The sequence below is a fragment of the Gadus morhua genome, chromosome 4 (assembly GCF_902167405.1).
Source record: "Gadus morhua chromosome 4, gadMor3.0, whole genome shotgun sequence".
NCBI lineage: Eukaryota > Metazoa > Chordata > Actinopteri > Gadiformes > Gadidae > Gadus > Gadus morhua.
The window spans coordinates 33,640,892-33,664,306 of NC_044051.1; the positions used below are offsets into that span (position 1 = coordinate 33,640,892).

Consider the following 23,415-nt stretch of genomic DNA (forward strand, 5'->3'; position numbering starts at 1 on the left):
GTTCACTGATAACATGTATTACAATACACACAACACAATATAAATATAACTGGAATATAAGGTTAAAATAATATACAAAAATCCCTGTAGGTTTATAGCAACATGTATTACTATTCTACTCATAACATAGTTAACATAATAGTTATAATATTATACAAAACCTCTCTTTTGTCCTATTAACGTATAATGTATTACAGTACACGTAAGAGAATATTCAGAACAAGAGAATATAGAAGACGTATCCATTCAAAAAACATATTCGATCCCAACTAAATAACTATTTAACATTTTACATTGAATATATAATGAAAATGTATACATCCAATTATTTAGTAATTTTTGGTAAATTAATAACATTCTGCATTAGGGAATCACTTAAAGCTTTCTGTTGTTTTGATCACAGTTCCTGACATGTTCTATTTATTGTGTGTAAAGGCTCAATGGCTGTCATCTGTCAGAGAGATGCTGTGAAGCTCTGGCCTCAGTTCTCAGCTCCAACTCCTGTAGTCTGAGAGAGCTGGACCTGAGTACCAATGATCTGCAGGATTCAGGAGTGAAGCTGCTCTCTGCTGGACTGGGGAGTCCACACTGTACACTGGAAACTCTCAGGTCAGATTACTCAATGTGCAAACAGCTACAAATAAATGTTCAAAGTCAGAGTTATATAACTCATCTTATCTCAGTACCTGTGATGACCACATTCAAGACTTTCATATCATATAAAGGCTACCCCTTGTTGTTGAGGTGGATATTGTAATCCATCCATATGCTTGCAAATCTTTAATTATAAATATAAACCCAAAACGTAACGATAGTGTCCCCTGTATACAGGACGTTGTTGGTTGAGAGCAGGGTGAAATATAGGGGGTCTTGGGAGGGTCAGAGGCCCCTTGTTGGACGCATAAGACCTCCTGAAAGCCACAACAGCAACATTTTCATTGAAATGATTTGAAACCTGCAATAGTCAAACAAAATGTATTTTTTTTTAAAAGCTTAATATGTCAAGTATTCATTAATAAACGCACAAAAAATATGTATTCACACACATGAATAGGTTTCAGAAAGATATTTTTGATATTGTGTAACCAGGGTTAAGAGACCAACTTATAAAAGATCTTTAATTAACGTATACAATAAGTTATTGTTGATATGTAGGATACATCAATAATTATCTTTTCATTATTAACATAAGTCAACTCACTATTCTTTTTTTTTTTTACCTTCCTCAGTACATTTGGTTATATTGATGATATTTGGGTTCAACCAATACGATTGGTTGATAACGAGACTGGGGAAGGGTGAGAGGTCACGAGTGAGCAGGAAAAAGGAGAGAGAGGGAAGGAGTGACAAAGGAGGAGAGTACTTTATTCTCTCTAGAGATCGCCCAGCTAAATGATGTTTAGACATTTACTTCTTAGTTGTTTGACAGTACGGCACTGTACACTGGAAACTCTCAGGTCAGTTATCAGCCTCTTCTTCAAACTGGTTATTCTGGCTTTCAGTAAGTGCTGCTCCTGCCTGATGCATTTCTGTTGATCTTTCCCTGCTGACAAAACACTCCCTGGCTCTACACAATGTTAGAACCTGTGAAGAAACGGTCTTAGCGTACCAAACACAGCAGACTTCTCCTGACTCTAACTGAACAAAATCTCATTGAGTTGTAGCTATTGAGAAAGGAGCATTTGTTTAAGATCCTGGCACATCCAAGTGAATGAAGTTCTTCTGACTGTGATGTTATTTCCCCACTTCGTTTTCATGTTCTCAGACAGTGTGACACAGCTTTGTCTCCAAGAAGTATTTAACGCTTTTACTTGTCTTCAATGTGGAATGAATACACTTTATAAATGTGGTTACTTAAGTAGAAACTGCTCTCAACCAGATCCAATAAATGGTGTGTGTGTGTGTGTGTGTGTGTGTGTGTGTGTGTGTGTGTGTGTGTGTGTGTGTGTGTGTGTGTGTGTGTGTGTGTGTGTGTGTGTGTGTGTGTGTGTGTGTGTATGTTTGTGTGTGTGTAGCTTGTCTGGCTGCCTGGTCACACAGGAAGGCTGTGCTTCTCTGACCTCAGCTCTGAGCTCCAACCCCTCCCATCTGAGAGTGCTGGACTTGAGCTACAATCACCCAGGAGACTCTGGAGCTGCGCTGCTCTCTGCTGGACTGGAGGATCCACGCTGGAGACTGGACACTCTCAGGTATGGAGAGGACAGCTCACCGCTCAGGGACAATGTCTCCTTCAAGGATTCAAGCCGCTGCTAGATGAAGTGGTTTGAAGAGGCAGCTGTCACTCATGTTCTGTAGAAAGTGATGAGACAGCAGATGATGAAGGTGAATGTTTCAACATGCTGCTCTCACTTTGATTCCCCCCCAGTGTGGAGCACGGTGGAGTGTGGAGGCTGAAACCAGCTCTAAAGAAGTGTAAGTGTCTGTTTGATTCATCACATCACACACTCACTATTGAGATGGAAAGTCCATCCACACAGCAGGAAGTGAGATCAGATCCTACTGGGGATGAAGATGATGGCTGACATCATGTATCTTACGTATATTAATACTGTCCACCATCACAGTTAAACCTGCTTGTATAAAACCCAGCAGGTTTTACATTGTAACATTGAGGGGGGGTGACCGGGCTGAGGGGGAGGGGGGGTGACGGGGCTGAGGGGGGCGATGAGGGGGACGGGGAGGGTGTGGGGGGATGAAGGGGCTGAGGGGGGCGGGGAAGGGGAGGGGGGATGAAGGGGCTGAGGGGGAGGGGTGAGGGTGAGGGGGGGATGAGGGGGAGGGGTGAGGGGGGATGAAGGGGCTGAGGGGGAGGGGTGAGGGGGAGGGGGGGATGAGGGGGAGGGGTGAGGGGGAGGGGGGATGAAGGGGCTGAGGGGGAGGGGAAGGGGGGGTGACGGGGCTGAGGGGGGGGCTGAGGGGGAGGGGAGTGGGGTCGACGGGGCTGAGGGGGAGGGGTGAGGGGGAGGGGCGGGGCTGAGGGGGGGCGGGGCTGAGGGGGAGGGGGGGGTGATGGGGGGGGGCTGAAGAAGAAGAGAGAGCGATCACAAAAAGAAAGAGAATAAAAAGAAGAAGAGCAGGAGAACAGTACTAGTGATGATGATGATGATGAAGAGTGGTTCAGCAGCTCATCATGTCTGGTTCTCCCTCAGATGCCTGTGACCTCACACTGGACCCCAACACGGCCCAGAGACACCTCTCTCTGTCTGAGGACAACAGGAAGGTGACGCGGGTTGGAGAGGACCAGTCGTATCCGGATCACCCAGAGAGATTTGACTCCCAGTACCAGGTGTTGGGTAGAGAGGCTCTGACCGACCGCTGTTACTGGGAGGTAGAGTGGGAAGGATGGGTTGTGATAGGAGTGACATACAGAGGAATCACAAGGAGAGGAGGGGGTGGTGACAGCAGGCTTGGAGGGAACAACAAGTCCTGGAGTCTTTATTGTTATGATGATCGTTACTCTGCCTGGTACAACGGTACAGAGACAGACCTCCCTCTCCGCCCCGCTGGCTCCACCAGAGTGGGAGTGTATCTGGACCGGCCTGCTGGCTCTCTGTCCTTCTACAGAGTGTCCCCAGGTGGAGGAGGGTCCTCAGACACACTGACACACCTCCACACCTTCTGGTCCTCCTTCACCCAGGAGGACCTCCTCCCGGGGGTCTGGGTAGGGGGGGGGCACCCTGGCGCCTCCTCAGCGTCTCTGTGTCGGTTATAGACACACACAGGACCTCCTCCCTGGGCTCTGGGGGGGTCAGGGGTGTGGGTGTGGGTGTGTGTGTGTGAGTGTGTGTGTGTGTGTGTGTGTGAGTGTGTGTGTGTGTGTGCGTGTCAGTGTGTGTGTCAGTGTGGGTGTGTGTGTATGTGTGTCAGTGTGTGTGTGTGTGTGTGATAGCATGACCTCCTCCCTGTCAGGGGTGTGTGTGTGTCAGTGTGGGTGTGTGTCAGTGTAGGTGTGTGTGTGTGTGTGTGTGTGTGTGTGCGTGTGCGTGTCAGTGTGTGTGTGTGTGTGTGTGTGTGTGTGTGTGTGTGCGTGCGTGCGTGCAGGCGATTATTATTATTCGATTGCCTGGTAACCATGGTTACTAATATTCACACTGGTTTCAATAATACATTTGATGGTATTGCCCATCTTTGCTGAGCAAGAGTTTTGTTCTAAACTTCAGTGATTGAAACAATAAAAGCCTGGGCTATGAAAGTGTTCCGGTACCACTGTCATGCACCTACCCGATGTCAGGTGGACCGGGTTGAATTCACTGCGGGTCTCTCTTCTTATATCCATCTCACCAAAGATGTTTTATTACTGTCCTTCTCAACACTCTCTGATCTCATTAAAAGGCTGGCAGCACAACACAGCAATAACGACGAGATGCGCTGTGCGTAGAGAAGAAAGAATACCAACGTTGAATTCGCAACATTTTGCAACAAAATATTCTAAATCTGCCCATATATGGACACGCCAGAATTGTTGCATCTGTGGCTGCTGGTAATTTAACCACAAAGAAGTATACTCTACGGGGCTATTTTCATCATTATTATTATTATTTAATTTTTTTAGACGGCACAGCGATCCGGGGCTATTCCCAAAAGATCCGGGGCTATAGCCTCGAATGCTCGAATGGGTTCTTCAATCTGATTGGTGGTCACACTGGAGATTAGTTTTCCCCCCCTTTTCGGGGATAATGTTCCCCGTTTTGATCTCGGACGTTTGGTTCACTTTTTTTATCCACACCTTGTGTCCTCAGCGTCTCTGTGAAAATTATAGTCTCTCTCGCTCTGAGTCTGATGACACACGTGAACACAAACATGCATATGTGAACACACACACACACGTATTTTACCACGCACACACATGCAAGCGCACACACGCATATATGAATTAACATAAAGACACACACATATAAACATACCATACTATATAGGAACTCAAACACGCAGGCACACAAACACGTGTATGTGAACACAAACAAACACGTATATATGAACACACACACGCGCGTACATATTATAAACACTCAAATATACACGCAGACACACATGCAAACGCGCGCACACATGCACACGCCGCACGCGCATCTATGAACACACACTTACTCAAGTTATGAACACACACATTTACTCACATATGAACACAGACACGCACAGACTACACACACATGTATATATAAACACACACACACTGTGTTTTGATGATTTATATTCATGTACTCAACTATAATCCAAATGCTACATTTTCTGGGGCTTCTTAAAGTTGATCTTGATTAACCATGAAAGGAATAGATTTTTTAAATCTTTACAAAGACTATATTTCTAATGTTTCTGATTGATTGGTGGTAAATTGTAACATTTTTATGCTACAATATTGTTTCTATTTTCAGACGTTAACAGTTTCATACTGCGGGGCTCTGATATCAGTTTATATTTTGATAAGCCTCAAATGATGTAATGCAGATTTTATATTATATTCGTAATGCAAGCGGTCGAAAAGCTATAGATCATGTTGTGACGTCTTTAAACTGAGTATTGATTCCTTGTGTTCTGTGGGGAAAAACACAGCAGCAGAACACACCTGTATATGATTAGTAATGTCTGTCTGCTGCTTCTATTGTTTGAGTCCTTGCGTTTATTGTGTTAATGTAAGGGACTGTTCTTCTATTGTTTGAGTCCTTGTGTTCATTGTGTTCATGTAAGGGACTGTTCTTCTATTGTTTGAGTCCTTGTGTTCATTGTGTTCATGTAAGGGACTGTTCTTCTATTGTTTGAGTCCTTGTGTTTATTGTGTTCATGTAAGGGACTGTTCTTCTATTGATTGAGTCCTTGTGTTTATTGTGTTCATGTAAGGGACTGTTCTTCTGTTGTCCTGAGGCCTGTTTCAGGTAGCTGGTTTAACATACTCTGAGTTTAATCCTGCGCTCTGAGTTGGTTGACTCAGAGTTCAGGGTTGAAAAGCAACTCTGGGTTTTCGGTTTCAGAACAGAGGGGTGTTCCACGAACGGAGGTTTAACAAACACTGAGTTAACGCTGAACTCTAGGTTGATTGACCCTGTGCCGACCAACCCAGAGTTTTCGGTTCCACAGCAGCGGTTATGCATTAGTTCAATCAACTCGGGGTTGGTTAACACAGGGTTGTGCGCGTCCACGCCAAACTTAAAAAGACGTGATGTATGGATCATGGAAACCCTGATCGATATGGCGAAACGGGCCGCTTATTTAAATGAAATGGAACTCCAGGTTCTCCTTGAGAGCTATGACGAGGAGAAGGACATTATCACAAGAAAAGGGAACGCTAAAACCTCTGGAACCCGGAGAACCAAAGCCTGGCAACGGATCGCTGACCGCGTAAATGCGTTAGTTACACGTCAAAAGCATGATCCTTAATATTTGAGCCATGAATATATAAATATCCCAGTTAAGCATTCTTAAAGATCCTACCACATAACCCCTTTCTTCTAAAACAATATGTACTCCGATTGCTTCCAAGCGGTCAGAGGATCAAGTATAAAAATGAAGCATAAAAAACATACAAACTGGTAAGCTTTTCCCACCATCGTATTGGTATAAATTTAAGTAAGCCATTTTTTTAAGCCAATCGTGAAAAGGCCGACAGTCGGCAGACTGGATCTGGCCCTCAAATTGTCTTGACCCCGGTGGAGGAGCTGTTAATAAACTAAATATAAATTAAATTCAGTTAAATTCCGCCCTGAATTTATGCAATAAATTCAGGGCGCCCTGGCATGGAGGGGGTAGGCCTACCTGGAGGTACCTACCACCTCAGAGAGTCATGGGTCATACCCCACACTGGTTGAATGTAGGTTTTTGTGTTTTCTTGTATTTTAGATTTTTTTTGCCTTCAAGTAACACATGCAAACCGTGTGCTTGCCACAGCGCATACTATTCCAAATGTTTCTTTTTTTGGTAACTGGGTAGAAAACCTAAAAGTGACAATTCATCAACTTCACAGATCAAGATGGATCAGTGCTTGTAATGAAGCCGCCGGCTACGATCGAACATTCTCCAGTGGATGCAAGTCCGTTAGGACTATTTTATACTTTATGTTGTAAATGCCTCTCGGCATAGTACTCAGACAATATTGCTCTTTGTATGATAGGAGGCCGATACAAATCTTGGATGGGTCATCTGAAACGACTGTGATGTGCTCAGCATCTCCAGCATTATAGCCTAGATAAAACTACCATTTGAAAAAAACGGAGGGCTACGCAAATAGTCTGGAGTGAACTGAGGCCAGGTCCTCGATTGGTAGTGTTGGCTATGTAAGGCTATTTAAATATATTAAAGATTTGCGCGAGAATCTATATCTCTCCACTCCAGCAAAAAGTCATCCAATATGCCAAGATGTCGAGCCGTAGTCTTATCAATCGCTCCCGGTGGATTGCACGTATAATTTGCGCTCTGATATCAGCAGTTCTCTCATCAAAAGGGCATGCCATTGTGAACACATGAAATCTGCGGTGAACGCCGGTTGAAATACCCAAAACCGGGTTATGTTTCAAACTTAACCTGCGCAAAACCTGGTCCGACCAGGTTTGATTCAGAGCATATGTTGCTATAGCAACTAACATACCGTGATCCTTTTGGAACGGAAAACCTAGGGTTACCGAAAACCCTGGGTTAACTTACCCGGTTATGTGATAAAACCGGCTTTGTGGAACACCCCACAGGTGATCAGCGTTGGGTTAATCAACTCTGAGTATGTTCACTCTGGGTTGAGGGTGTGCCTGTTGACTATGAAGAGCCATCATCATTGGATCTCTGATAACATCATCAAACATGGACCAAAAGCGTAGATCCACTTAATTTTCCCCCACGGAATTGGAAATTCTAATGAACGTGTATGCCGAGCAGTTACCCATTTTAACAAAAAAAAGCAATACCGCCGCGGCAGCGAGAGCGCGAGAGAGAGTAAAATAAATTTGTAAAGTAAAATAGGAGGAAAGTTTAATATCTTCCACTTATTCAATATGTAAATTGTGTGTGTGTGTGTGTGTGTGTGTGTGTGTGTGTGTGTGTGTGTGTGTGTGTGTGTGTGTGTGTGTGTGTGTGTGTGTCAATTTCCGCAACCCCGAGTTGCCCCACGAGGACTTGGCAGCAAATGAAGTACAAAAATATAGTTTAAACAGGTAAACTAATGTTTAATTGAACTCAAATAAATTGTGCTGTTCTGCCTGCTCTACCTAATTTAACAGCTATGTTCAACATGTATTATATATTTGTATACTATATTTAAGCAGTAAATGTAAGTAGGACATTTCCCAGCCACCCCAACACTGCCATTATTTAATAGGATTTAGATATATTAGAAGGCTACACCTAGGCAAAATGCATTATATATATCTTCAAAATAGCGCTTACTGAATATTAGGGTAACCTTTTCCTCCATGTTAGCAAATCGAAAAAATGCAGAGGCCCGGCAGACTGGAGGGGGTCCACCACCTGCAGCCCTCACAGAGGCTGAGGAGATGGCCCTCAGCCAACAGAGTATGCGTCCTGTGGCTGAGGGCATCCCTGGGGGGAGCTCCTCTGATCCCCCCCACCCCCCAGGATAGAAGTGCCTTTACAGTATAAGAGGTTGGTTATTCAAAATAATTAAATATGTACACGCAACCCAGCGCGTTGCAAATTAGATGGGGCAATATTCTGGCTCAAGTAATAATTGCACTGTCTAATCATCTTCTTCCAGTTACTGATGGCGTCATCGCCCTACTTGAACCAGATGCCCTCACCAACCTCCATGCAATTGTAACAATTCAAAAGATGCAAAAGGATGCTTTGGAGATCCAAATTTTGGAACATAAGTTATAGGTGGGTGAGGTGCAAACTGGGATAGGCTACTGTTCCCTGCTCTAAAAACATACCCAATATAAATTACTTTTTTTTTTTTGTGCTTTCAGGAAATAAAAAAATCCTCATAATAAGTAGATTGTCTTTATTAGAACACGGGCTGTGGTGGGACAAGTTATTTTGTTGAACAGTTTACTCAAAGGGTTTTACTTCAGTGAACAATGCAGACGATTAAGCTGAGCATGTGCATGTAGAGAAGAACAGCATCTGGTTAAAAGCAGTACCAGGGTCTTTTCTGCCTTGCATTCTTAAAATGAGTTTCTTGACTTGCAGCAGTTATAGGTCCGTGGTTAGTCAGCTACTCTGATCATGGGAAAGCCACAACGTTGAAGTGACTGTAGTACAGAGCGGGTGGGATGCACGGGGCGGATCATTCTGCACATGCGTTAATTGCGATAAAAAAAAAAAAATAAAACTTAAAGCATGCCCCCGGTGCGTTTGACAGTTAACATGGGGGCTGAGAAGGTGGTCTAAATAAATGATAGATTGCGCTGAAAAACGATAGCGCTCGTGAAGAAAATTATCAGGAAAATAAAGTATATCCAACCGGGGTCTTAATAATCGTTCCTCACGGAGATTCCTTCTGAGGATCGCAGCCTCTACGTCCACAGGCTCTCGTAGAACAGGACATGCCATTTCTAACACTTCCTTCTGTCAGAGAGCTGCCTACAGCCTTATAGACAACAAACTCAGAGCAGGTCTAACCACCTCCCGAGCAGGTTAGGTCCACGGCGTATGTTGCCGCAGCAACTAACTCTCGGTTGCGCTGAACCTGCTACCTGAAACGGAAAACCCAGAGTTTCCACTAACTCAGAGCGAACAAACTCGGGGTTGCCTCAAAACCAGCTACCTGAAACAGGGCTCTGGTTAATAAAGCATAACGGTGATAAACAACTCAGTGGATCCTCTGAATGTTCTCTTGTGTTCAGCAGAGGATCAGTTTACACTTTAAGGTCGGGGGTTCACCGAATAAAAAGCGCAACAGAGGCTTCGTCTACACAACATTAATAACCAGGACACCAGCAAGTGCATTTCCACCTCAGACTCATACGCCCGATGAGGGACGGAGTATGGAGAGAGTTCTAGAAGCGAGCCGACAGGAAACAGCCCAGCTACTGGAGTCTCTCCAGAGACGAGCCTTGCAGTCTGGTTGATGCACCACCTCCCCGTCTAACAGGACCCTGAGCCTCCATGTTGAAACACACAGAGGTGTGTGTTTGAGGCGCTGAGCTGCAGAGGAGGAACCTCTCCTTCTCTGGGTGCGTGGGAGCGGGCAGTAGGATGGAGGCGTCTGATAAATGAGTCGATAGTAAGATGTGAGGTCGTTTATCAAAGCCATGCTTCAGTCCTGTTATTGCGTGGGGAGCCAGTAGGGGGCGGTGAATCCACCTCGGTGGGGTTCACCTTCTGACCAACAGGACCAGGGGGAAGGAGTCTGTGTGTGTGAAGGGGCAACCTATTTGCACCTCTTGCAGGACGTCTCAGTCCTCGTGTTTTCCGTAAGGCAATAAACGCCAAAAAGGTAATCCAAGAAGGAAACGAGGCAGATGGAAAAGGAAGAATGCAGCGATTTATTCTCAGAACATAGTGAACAAACATTCAACAAATAATAAACGTTTCCAAGTAAAATCCTGGGTCACCTCACACTATTTGAGAAGAAGAAATCACTTTTTTATGCTTAAATTACGGTTATCTACGGTCAGAAAGCCGTTGCTCCCGTCACGCTCTGAGAACCCAATTAACTCAACAGAGATGGCTGAGTCAGGGCTAATTTACTGCAGTTTACTACAATATGCTAAGCTTTACGGCAGGATACATTTGTGGTAGAAGGACAGAATTATTGCGAAATAAAACGTAATCTATTGAAGACATAATTAAGATATAGCAAAATATCAGATACTTATTAATGAATAAGCTTTATTATGAATTAAAGAAAAATCGAAGTTAACAAATTGGGCATAAAATGCGAACATAAGCCTCATTGACTCCATGGCTCTAATAGTGTGTGTGTGGTGGAGGTGGTTGGAATGGTTGAAGAGCCTTTGGTGCACGCACGCACGCACGCACGCACGCACGCACGCACGCACGCACGCACGCACGCACGCACGCACACACGCACACACACACACACACACACACACACACACACAGTGTGTGTGTGTGGGTGTTTGTTCTCCTGGCGTGGAGTTTCACCCGGTGTGGGTGTGTGTTCACCCTGGCATGGGGTTCTACACGTGTGTGTGTGGGGGGGTCCCACCTGGCATCGGGTTGTATGTTTGTGGGGTTCCACCTGGCGTGTGTGTAGGTGTTTGTGTGTGTAGGTGTGTGTGTGTGTGTGTGGGGGGGGGGGGTCTTGCCTGCTTTGATGGGTATCGTGTACTTGAGGGTACGTGGGATCCATGAATGGATCTTCAAGACGACCTTCAGAGCCGTAGTGGGGCGGCTCTTCCTGTGTCTGGTCCCTCCCTCAGGTCCAGGCCTCCTCTGGCTGAACTCTACCGTTGGGTACCGGGCTAGGTGAACCTGGGAGAAGGGTTCCCTTACATCAGAACCGATCTGGGACCTGTCCCAGCTAGGGCTCTCTTCAAGCTGGAGTTGTGCTTTTCTTCAGCTGACGACGTAAGGAAACCTTCACTTGGCGCTTTGGAGATGTGTGGAGAGGAGCGTTGCAGCGTGTCATATGGTTCTCTGATGAAGACCTTAGTCGTGTTCTACTGGCTGAGAGGAAGGACACACACATCTTCCTCTTGGCCCTTTTCCTTCAGATTCCTGTCTCCATCGTGAAGGATTTTCCAGCTCATGTAGCTGACGTCACAACAGATTCTCAAACCCCTGGTTTCTCCTGAGGGGCGTGTCTACAGACCTGAAGACTTCAGACACTGCTCTGTGTCCCAGCATGCATCTGCTCACTCACACATCCATCAGCAGGCCAACGCTCTAGCGGTGGAGATGCAGATTCAGGAGTTCAGGCATTGGGGTTCATTTAATCAGCAGTCCTCTCTCCATAACGCCCGCTCCTCTCTTCCTCCACTGGAGCTGTAGATGTGTTGGTTGACATGAGGGTTATTGGTGATGATGTCAGGGGGATGTTGCAGGGTCAGGGTCGGCTCTCTCAGCTCGACCTTTAGATTGGATCTGTATGGTTTGTACCCTGAATTCTCCGCATAATTCAGCTTATTGTAAAATGCAGTCGCCGGTTTGCACTGAAGGATTCCATTGGTGTTAGGGTTTGAGGTTTAAGGTCGTTGTGGGACCTACATGGTAGTTCTGCTCTTCGTACGGTTTGGAGTGTTTTAACTTGTACACACAGGGCTGGACTGGGGAAATTTTTCAGGCCGGGCATTTTTAACCAAGAGCAGGCCACCACCAGGTATTGACGGGGAAAAATGTAAGCGCGCTGTGTGACAGCGTGGGTTTTTTCCCCAACTGCTATTGACATGCGTACCCCTTAAGCCTTTTTGTCACACCATGAGTACCCCTTCACTCATGCAATGACTATGCTGCACACATTCGTTAATTTATCCACATACCCCCTGCAGTTTGCTTGCGCACCTCAGGTGGTATATGTACCATATACCCCTTGTTGGGAATCACTGCCTTAAACGATCAATGTGCACTAGGAGACAAACATTTTAACACTATGAGAAGCATTATGAAAAGTTCTCCCAAAATACTGTTAGGCTTATCAAAAGTATGATCTATTGACCGTAGGTCACATTACTTTTTAGACATGTCATTTCTTTCAACCTTGTTACTTAAATTTAAGTAAAGGAATTATATGAATCTTTGCGTGCATCGTAACCTGTGTAACCTGTGCTCTCTCTCCACAGGCTGACCCGAGGCTGCCATGTGACGCCGCAGACGCAACTTCCGGGTAGCCGGCTTGGTTTGGTTTGTTTGGTTTGGTTAGCAGGACGCTTAGCGTCGACCTGCTATCTCGGTTTGTATCTACTTTTCGGTATTTATATCTGTGACCTGTTCTGCATACTCTGTATTGTATTCGCTGCTTCTTCGCTGGAGCTCCGTCTGCATCAACCACGGTAAGCATGGATTGGGATTGTCCTTGCTCTGCCTTTCTCATTGATAAGATAGCTCTGTTAGAGAGACGTATCTCTCAGTTAGAGGATAAAAGGGTAGCGAGCGTTGAGAAAACAGATATTCCAGAAAGTATAGAGAAGAGACCCGCCAGGCGGACTCGTGGAGCTAACGCTATCGTTAGCAGTGACTCCGTCAAGGCAATCCTGTCGGCAGCACCACTTGCGAGGCAGGTTGCGGTCAGTACCCTGCCTCGCAAGTCTTTTTCGGGGGTAGAAACGCTAGTCATAGGTGACTCTGTTACACGTAAAGTTAGGCTACACTCGCCAGCGACAGTTATTTGCCTACCCGGGGCCAGGGCTCCCGACATTGAAGCTAAACTTAGGGTGCTAACATGCGGTGAGACCTCATACGGAGTTAGATTAGATGCACCAAACACCGACATTAGCTTCGACAACATTGTAGTTCATGTCGGCACCAACGATGCTAGGGCAAGACAAACTGAGGTCACAAAAAGCAACATAGCTAGGCTTTGTGACTTCGCCAGAAAGATGTGTCGGCATCGATTAATTCTCTCTGGCCCTCTACCCGATAAGGGTAATGATGAGCGTTATAGTAGATTATTGTCTCTAAATCGCTGGCTGGCCCTATATAGCTCAGAGCAGGGCTTTGGTTTCATCGATAACTGGCCCTCCCTGTGGGGTCGCCCTGGTGTGCTCATGAGAGACGGCCTACACCCTACTGGGTTAGGCGCCTCAATTATGTCAAAAAACATAGACAGATGTCTTAGTCAGGCGTGACTCATCCACTTACAGCACGCTGGGCTGCAGGAGTTTAGTAAACCTGCTAGCAACATGATAGTCTACGTTGCAGAGTCTAGAACAGAGTCTAGCACAGCAGATGGGTTAGCTGAACCAGGATCTATTGCACCAATTGTTTCAGAGCTGAGTGTTAACCAGACTCCCTCTGTAACTAACGCTGTACCTATATGTACGGTGGTGCAAAACTGCATGTCAAACGGCATGTCAAACCGCATGTTAAATCGCATGTCAAATCGCATGGTAAATTGCATGATGCATGACGCAACGCATGAAATTAACGCTGTACCTATGTGTACAAATCGCATGTCAAATCGCATGGTAAATTGCATGATGCATGACGCAACGCATGAAATTAACGCTGTACCTATGTGTACAGTCGTGCAAAATCGCATGTTAAATTGCATGACAGAGCTGAGTGTTAACCACACTCCCTCTGAAATTAACGCTGTACCTAGTACAGGCGTGCAAAATCGCATGGCAAATCGCATGATAAACCGCACGTCAAATCAAATACTAACAACTAACCGGCCTCCCCCTGAAATTAACACTGTACCTATATGTACGGTGGTGCGGCCCCGCTCTGTCTCGAGGTGTAAAACCCGCAGGCGAGGGCCGCGACCAGTATGTCCAACTCTGGCGATCCCACTGATCGCCTCAGAGCTGAGTGTTAACCAGACTCCCTCTGAAAATAACCCTGTACCTATATGTACGGTGGTGCGGCCTCGCGCTGTCTCGAGGTGTAAAACCCGCAGACGAGGGCCGCAACCAGTATGTCGAAACCGCGGTATCCCCTTGACCGCTTCAGAGCTGAGTGTTAACCAGACTCCCTCTGAAAATAATAAAAGGGAAGTACTCAGAATAGGGTTCATGAACATAAGGTCGCTTTCATCGAAGGCGCTCTTGGTCCATGATTTAATTATTGATAAAAAGATCGACATACTGGGGCTTTCTGAAACCTGGTTAAAACCAGATGAGTTTCCAGCCTTAAACGAAGCTACTCCACCCCATTACGTCAGCACCCAAGTATCTAGAGAAGTTAAGAAAGGTGGTGGAGTAGCCCTGATATCTAACTCTAAGCTTAATTTAAAGCCGAAGAATAGATATATTTTCAGATCCTTTGAGGTGCTAGCGGTCTGCACCTCAGCTCCTCGAGAAGCAAAACGAGTTCCAGACTCTTTTGTTTTAGCTGTAGTATACCGTCCTCCAGGACCGTATTCAGTTTTTCTGGATGAGTTTTCTGACTTTGCAGCTGATTTGGCCACATATTCAGACAATATTTTGCTTATTGGGGATTTTAACATTCACGTGAATAACCCGTCTGATGCCCTCACAAGGGCTTTTCTGTCCATTACAGATACGCTTGGCTTCAAACAGCTCGTCCAGCAACCAACCCACATCGGTGGAAACACGTTGGATCTCGTTCTGACCCGCGGTGTTGACATTTCGCAGCTAGTGGTCTCTTCCTACACCTCAGCTTTATCAGACCACTTTTTGCTCACCTTCCAGGTGGTGGTATCCTGCCCCTGCGATGATCAGCAAGCTACTTTCAGCTGTCGCCGCATCACACCTGCAACCATTACAGCTATGGAAGATAAGTTATCTGGTTCACTTGCACCTCTCTGTAACTATAGTGGTTCTGTGGAGTGCCTTACTGATGACCTCAACATTGCCTTGTCTGTTGCCATTGATTCAGTTGCTCCGTACGTAACTAAAAAACGAACATTGAAAAAACCAGCTCCTTGGTTTGATGCAGAAACTCGCATTTTGAAGCGAAATTGCAGGATCCTTGAACGCAAATGGCGCTCGACTAAACTTGAGGTCTTTCATCTTGCATGGCATAATAGTCTGATCACCTATAAGGGCGCGCTGACTATCGCCAGGAACGCCTACTTTTCTAGTATCATTAATTTGAATAGAAATAATCCTAAATTTCTTTTTGACACGGTGAGGAGTCTCACTCAGAAACAGAATCAGACCGTAGGCTCCTCGATCTCGGCAGGTGAATTTATGGATTTCTTTGAGAATAAGATTCAATCAATTAGAGAGGAAATTGATGCTTACCGGGCGGCTAATCCTACACATCCTGTGGGGCAGGATGGGGTTCTGCCAAATAGGATGGTGAATTCCAACGCAACTCTTTTGGAGTTTGAGGCGATTTCCTTGGTGGAACTTGAAAGGGTGATAAAGGCCTCAAAGCCAACAACTTGTGTGTTGGATCCGCTCCCTTCTAGGGTTCTTAAGGATCTTTTTCCAACGGTGGGGCCTGTTATCCTCTTGCTTATGAATCTTTCGTTTTCAACAGGAATTGTTCCTTCCAATTTCAAGGCTGCGGTGTTAAAACCGCTACTTAAAAAGCCTGGCCTAGATCCTGAATTAGTCAGGAACTATCGGCCTATATCGAATCTGCCCTTCTTGTCTAAGGTACAGGAAAGGATTGTAGCAAAGCAAATTGTTGACTATTTGACGAGGAATAATCTCTTCGAACCTTTCCAGTCGGGGTTCAGGAATTTCCACTCAACTGAAACTGCTATTATAAGAGTTGTAAATGACATCCTTCTTGCTTTGGATAAAAATACAAGCACAATGCTTGTGATGTTGGATCTGAGCGCTGCGTTTGATACGATTGACCATAGCACTCTTCTCCACCGTCTTGAACACTATGTTGGTTTCGGGGGTACGGCTCTTGGTTGGCTTGAATCGTACCTCATAGATAGAACCCAATTTGTGCTTCATGAGGGTGCAGAATCGAAGCATTGTAAGTTGCGCTTTGGCGTACCACAAGGGTCGGTTCTTGGTCCATTGCTTTTTGCAATTTATATGCTTCCCCTCGGTGACGTTATCCGCGGCTTCGGAATTAGTTTCCATTGCTATGCGGATGACACCCAGCTCTACATTCCTGTAGATTCCGGGGATTCTGCCCAGATTCAAAAGGTTGAGTCTTGTTTGGCTGCTGTGAAGGGCTGGATGTCACAAAACTTCCTACGGCATAATTCTGGGAAGACGGAGCTGATGATTATCGGCTCGAAGCGGGACCGGGAAAAGTTTGAGGATGTTTCTCTGTGGTTGGATGGCTTCGCCATCCCACAGAGTGCATCCGTCAGAAATCTTGGTGTCTTGTTTGACCCTCAACTATGCTTTGATCAGCATATAAGAAGTATAACTAGAATTGCCTTTTTCCATTTGAGAAACATTGCAAGAATCAGATCAATGTTATCTGTAGTGGATGCAGAGACACTGATTCATGCGTTTGTCTCGTCAAGACTGGACTATTGCAATGCATTGTTCTCGGGATTACCGAACTCTACTATAAAGAGTCTACAGCTGGTACACAATGCGGCAGCTAGATTGCTGACCAGAACGAGAAAGTTTGATTATATTACACCTATTCTCGCCTCTTTACATTGGCTACCAATAACTTTCAGATCAGACTTTAAGGTGCTATTGCTGACCTATAAAGCCTTGCATGGACTATCTCCATTGTACCTGAAGGACCTGATCATTCCTTATAGTCCTTCTCGGTCTCTCCGGTCTTCGGGAGCTGGCCTTCTTTCATTGCCGAAGGTTAAAAAGAAATCGGCTGGACAGAGAGCGTTTGCCTATCGAGCCCCCTTTCTATGGAATAGGCTGCCATCAGCGATCAGGGAAGCTGACTCTGTGGAGCTATTCAAAGGGAAGCTCAAAACGCACCTCTATAATCTTGCATTTGGAGTGTGAAAACAACAGATGCGTAGTGAAGACTACTCTGTCTGCTTGTGCTTTTCTTATTACATTATACATTCCCACTATGTACTTTTCCATTCTAATTCACTTTTCTGTCAGTTGTAGCGTGCTGCGGGTGCTGGACTGGATGCCTGGACTCTCCTCATGGATAACCGGCCAGAACCCCATCACCATTTTAATATGATGTACATGTATTTACCTGTATGCCAATTGTGGCACCCATTGCACTCCTGACCATCCCTGGAAGAAGGGATCCCCTACACTGCGTTTCTTCTCAAGATTTCTTCCTTGCTGATTCAAGGGAGTTTTTTCTTGCCCGTGTGGGGGCATGGGTAAAGGGGGGTGTCACAAATATTTGGCCTGTTAAAGCCCTTTGAGACTGTAATGGTGATTAAGGGCTATATAAATAAAATTGAATTGAATTGAATTATTAAATATTAATTAATTCATTTTAGTTAATATAATTATAATAAATGTAATACTGTAGGCTAAACTATGAATAATATATCATTACTTGTGTGATACAATGCATTATTAAAGCAAGAAATGACTGGATGACTGTACCAATGACTGGATGCAAAGGCTGACCTAAAATTGCAATACACAAAAAGGCCACAAGATGTTTATCTCACTACAAGCTACAAGTAACAGCAAGGATTTCTCTTATTACCAATTTGTGTTGCTAATCAACTGTCAATACAAAATAAAATGTTAGGTGTGGGAAATTATGCCAGGACTTGGAAAGAATAGGATTTTCATCCATTTAATTTTGAATATAAAATAAAAAGTGATGACACACATAACAATTGAAGTTAAACACTTATATTTACAATGAGTCAATAATTACTTAACTGTACAAAATAAAATAAATTGCTTAACCTAACTGTACAAAATAAATAGAAAAAATAAAGTAAATAAATACACAATTATACTGTATATTAAGAATATGAATATCAATAAAACAAACATTAAAACGAAAAGGAATGGGTAACTTACATGCAGACCAATGAGAGCTTTCAAATGGACCAGAACACACACACACACACACACACACAATCCAACAAGTGGGCGAGATGCTGATGCTACCCCATCTGCCTCTTCTCAGCAGCAACACCCAGCACTCCTTAAGCATGGGAACCTTAAAAAAGATGAAAAGACAAAAGAAAGATAAAAATGTGAGAAAAATAACAGGTGATCATAGTAGTGCATTTCAACTCTACAAAAACGTTCTAAGAATGTGACACAGTAAATGCGTATTCAGATCTAATGTTTTAATTCTAAATGACAGTGATTCTAATATAAGGTCTCATGTGCACTAAAGGTAGATACTGCTTTACATTTTCTCTGCAATGTACTTTGTGCAAGGACAGAGTTTAACTTAATCTGATCCACTATGAGTGTTTCAAGTCAGCATATTATTTTACCTCATCACAAAAGCAGGTGCCCAGAAGTGAGGAGTGAGAAAATACATTAGTTCTGTTCTATAGAAAGGGACCGTCCACCCCATCGCTCAGTAAGACTGTGCAAAACAGCATATTTCGTAAGGCGACGCACGACAGTCACACAAACAAAATAAAGAATAAAGAAGCAACCCCGCGGTGGCACAACAGTCACACAAATACAACAAATAAAGAATAAATAAACAACCTGGCTGCGGCAGCGTTGTAGCTAGCCATGCACACCATTTAGCCTAGCCTACATTGCTAGGCTAGGTTACATGACTGGCATTGAGCAGCACCAAAATAATATCCGACGGTCCGACATTAATTCATATCTGAGTGACAAGGTTAGACAGCACTTAACTTCGACAGACGATCCATATTTCTTTCTCACACATAGATGTCTGATTTATAAACATTTTGCTGTTCATTAATTAATAGCTGAAGTTAACCTTGACTTACCGTCATGGCCGCCTCGTCCACCTGCTGTCGAGCATCTTCTCCTCCACTACCTGTTGATGCTGCTGCTGCAGATGTGGAGGCTCCATGTCCACGAGCAGCAAACATATCAGCTATGTTTAGGCATTTCGTAGCATCTGCCTGAAGGGCTGCTTTTTTCTGGTCCCTGGCTCTTTCAGCGCCACCCTTTCTTTTCTTCCGACTAGGGTCCATATTGCCCGTTTTCGATCTGCCTGCTAGCAGTGGCTAACCAACCAAGTCACCAACGGAGGCTGAGATGGAGGGGTAGGCGAAATTGGCCTGCCTCTCACCTCATTGGCCCAGGCTTCAATCAATCATGATAAAGGGCAGATCTGCCAGTTTAACTTGCATTAACTTGAATTGACGTTAATGTGGCCTGCATTGAAGTTAACGTGGCCTGCTACGTTAGACGCGAGTTTGGCATGAATAAAAAAATAAATAAAAGGCTTCAGGCCACCGGGCATATGCCCGCCATGCCCTATGCCCAGTCCAGCGGTGACTACTACTAATACTACTAGTTCGATGCTGAATCAATGCATTCAAATGAATCGTTTCTCTTTTTCTAAATGTAAGCTTTTACATGATGACTGGTTATGATTTGAAGAGTTTGGTTGGGCGTGAAGGACTAGCGGTCAAACTTGCATGGGTTCTAGCGGAGTGTCATAGAGTCTGACAGAGAGAGGCAAACCCTAACCTCCAGATGTTTGCCACGCATCAACTCGCCCAAGATTTCCGTAACCAGCTCTCAAATTTGAGATGCAAAACATTGTTCGGATTAGAGTTCTTGGCCTGTATGCGATTCCACGCTGGTGGAGGATAATAACACACATACAAATGAAGAAACATTGTGCCATTTCATTTGGAACCATTGTAAAGAAGTGCACATATATTTTTCCGTCATTTTTAACTATTAGTTGTCAAACAAAAATAGGAATCGGAGAATCGACCCTTTCAGAATTCTCAGAAATACTGGGCAGTACGTGGCCAATGGTCGACTATAAAAACGACCCGTGGCAAGCCCCTCGTCGTCGACGGGTATTTCTCAATGAAATGAACAGACGGGTTAGCGTTGCAACGATTTCATTCGTGCAGCCCAGGAACAAAACGGAAAGTACAATACAACACAGGTTCTTCCTCGATGGGGTGTTAGGGTGAGGGCGGGGCCACCTGGTCAGACCCGTCGTCGTCGGGGTCGGCGGCGGGGGTACCCCTCCCTTCGCCTCCGGCTCACTCCTGTCGAAGGGAAGCGTCCGGTCGTTAGTACAGCGTGCAGCATTAGTCCGCCGTCGATACTCTCTCCCACCAGTCCACTTCCTCACCTCCCTCCTGTCCAGCCCTCAAGACTCTTTGCCCCGTCTCCGTCCCCAATGCCCGTGACCGCCTGGACACGCTCGATGGGCGATCTAGCGCGGCTGCGCGGAGGGGTATGATACTATCTTCCGTTTACTTCCTGTCCACGGGGAGGGCGTGGCTTGTCTCTGGCCGCCGGCGTGGGATTGCCATAGAACTGTCATGAAGAATCGTTCTACATTGTGTTTATTTACCATTGTCTGGCACGTGGCGCCGTTGACGTGCAACAGGATGTAATTCTCCCAGTTGTTCTTCACTCTTGGAACGCTGACAGATGGATGGGGCATTTCTAACGGCTTATAAACTAATTACTTCTATGACTCATAACATATTCATATTTCATGTATCTGCATCACATTGATGTGATTCAGAGTGTAAATATCTGTTGAATAACATCTTACTAACTGAAGCTACCATGTCAGCTAACACCATAAGTAGAAGACAATTCTATGGAGAACACTCATGAGTATTGTCATTGTTTTTATTGAGATCCCCAGCAGCAGAAATGATTGTAAAGAGAGAGCAGAAAAGAGCAGAACAGGAGACATCCCCTCACTCTCTGCTCTCCCTCCATATGTTTCTCCACCTTAGAGTGGAGAAACAAGTGTTCATTTCACGCAACTGGGATGAAGAAAATATAGATATACCCTGAACCAATCGGAGAAGAGATGCCCTTATTGGTCAGGAATGCCGTGGGAGCATTTTAAAAAATTTAAATGATCTCATACAGAGGCAGGCGTGGTCAACACGAAACAGATATTATCAGAGCGCACCAATAACTGACCGAAGTGTATGATGATCCATATTCATGTGTGTATGTTCCTTACCATCATGAAATATAATTTGGTCGAAATTCCATCAGTGTACCACTTGCTCTGACGATGTCGAACAAACATTTCAGTGTTGCTACTTCCTTCGAAATTACGGTACTTTCTCTCTCCCTTTTGGTAGAAGTCTTTGTCTACCAGCGACCAAAACCACTCTTTATGACCCCCATAATGAAGGCCGATCCACAGCTCATCATGAGCCTTGTCTGCACTCAAGCCCAGCAGAGACTTCATTGCCCCCCATGTCGTCTATGGTGGCCATGTCGTATAGCCTCTCTCTTGGCAGTACCTCTTGGCATCAAACCAGGATTTGGGGGTTTCAATCAAACAGTGTTGGCGGTAGTCGGCACAGAAGGACGGGACACACAGTCCTGGTAGGGTAGATAATCACATGACTTGCTGAGATTCATTACTGAGACATTCCTCTTTGATGCACACACCTATCAGTAAGGAAAAATCCAATCACCAACCTGAGATCAGAAGAGTTTGTATCCATTCCATAGCATTCATGTCTGCATAGTAAAAAAAAAAAGACCTTAAAGTAGTACACTTGTAAAGGATGACTTCAGGATTGTGCAACCTTGACCCAATTTTATGGAATGATTTGGACAATAATCTCTAAGATATGCGAGAATGCTGCAGTTGTAATCAGCTAAAAACAGCCTTTTACATTTGGGCAATATTCCTTGCTGGCGCGTGCCGTCGATATGGGCAGGTGGGGCGGCGAACTCCCTGCAAAAGCATGCTCCCAAAAGAATTGTTCCTCAGTAAATCATTGCTCCGAGTTTATTTTTCATAATGTGATTGTCACATTAACTATCTATTGTTTCTGTTGGCTTTCCGACTATTTTTGGTCTGTTGATATCAAATTGATTGTGGCGATTCTAGTTGAGTTCTGTTTAACGTGTCATGCAATGTGGGGCGGCGGAGCTCAACGACCGCGTCCCTCCGTATGTTTCTCGCATAACCCTGCAGGCTGCAATAAGAATTGCAATCCGCGCTATAAGACGCCCATATGGTCGTAAAGTAGTCTGCCCCATGGTCATATTCTAGGACTGCTGTTGTCGAATTACTCCGCCTGTATCTTTCGGCATTGAAGCCTATTTTTTATTTATTTCAGCAGGTATGAAAATTGTAGGCTACCTGAGGCTGTGCAGGTCCAGTCTACCTGGACCTGCACAGCTCCAGGGCTCTGAGGCGGGCAGGCAGGATTATGGCCGACCCCTCCCATCCTGGTCACAGTTTATTTGGAACTCTCCCCTCTGGCAGGAGGCTGCGGTCCATTAGGACCAAAACCTCCCGCCACTTGAACAGTTTCTTCCCCTCTTCAGTTGGGATCCTTAACAGGTCCCAGGACCACCACCCCCACTGACTGACACTGACTCTGGCACTCATACCCATTAACAATTTGTAAATTCTTACACATTTTTAAGTATCTTTTACTTTAGTTTTTAATTTATTCTATTTTATCTATTTTAATTGATCTCTTATGTCCCTGCTTGTTTATATGGCTCTTCTTCATTGTTCATTGTTATTGTCTTAATGTATGCACCTTAATCACCAAGCCAAATTCCTGGTTGGTGTAAAACCCTTCTTGGCAATTAAAATCCTTTCTGATTCTGATTCTGATTCATACCTGATTTAAACAGCTGTTATTGAGAAATACCTGTTTTCAAAAGTGTTGTTACTGAGAGATTTGCAAACATCGTCGGGCCAAGTTCCAAATCGAAGGTCTGCTTGATTAATGATGACTTGTATTTCTACTTTTCATGTATTTGAAATGCACTCGCTAAGCCTGTTGTTAAATTGTTGGTAGATTGTTAAAATAAAATATGGAAGAAATAACTTACCTATAATGTCGTATTTGTCCTTTGAAAATTGTTACTTTGC

General features: G+C 44.7%; 1 protein-coding gene and 1 long non-coding RNA gene across 2 annotated transcripts; one reads left to right on the forward strand and one right to left on the reverse strand.

Annotated features, from left to right (window-relative positions):
* Window positions 1–3,157: 3,157 nt before the first annotated feature.
* Window positions 3,158–3,649, forward strand: LOC115542394 (stonustoxin subunit beta-like; the record flags this gene model as incomplete). The annotated part of the gene is made up of 1 exon (XM_030354660.1): window positions 3,158–3,649. A coding segment is annotated over one exon (492 nt), but the record flags the coding sequence as incomplete, so codon positions are not given.
* Window positions 3,650–18,178: 14,529 nt separating this feature from the next.
* LOC115542425 (uncharacterized) lies at window positions 18,179–19,840 on the reverse strand. The gene is made up of 2 exons (XR_003976537.1): window positions 19,331–19,840; window positions 18,179–18,567 (listed from the first exon to the last, which is right to left on the reverse strand). It is a non-coding gene; the product is annotated as an uncharacterized LOC115542425 (long non-coding RNA).
* Between the last annotated feature and the right edge of the window lie 3,575 nt (window positions 19,841–23,415).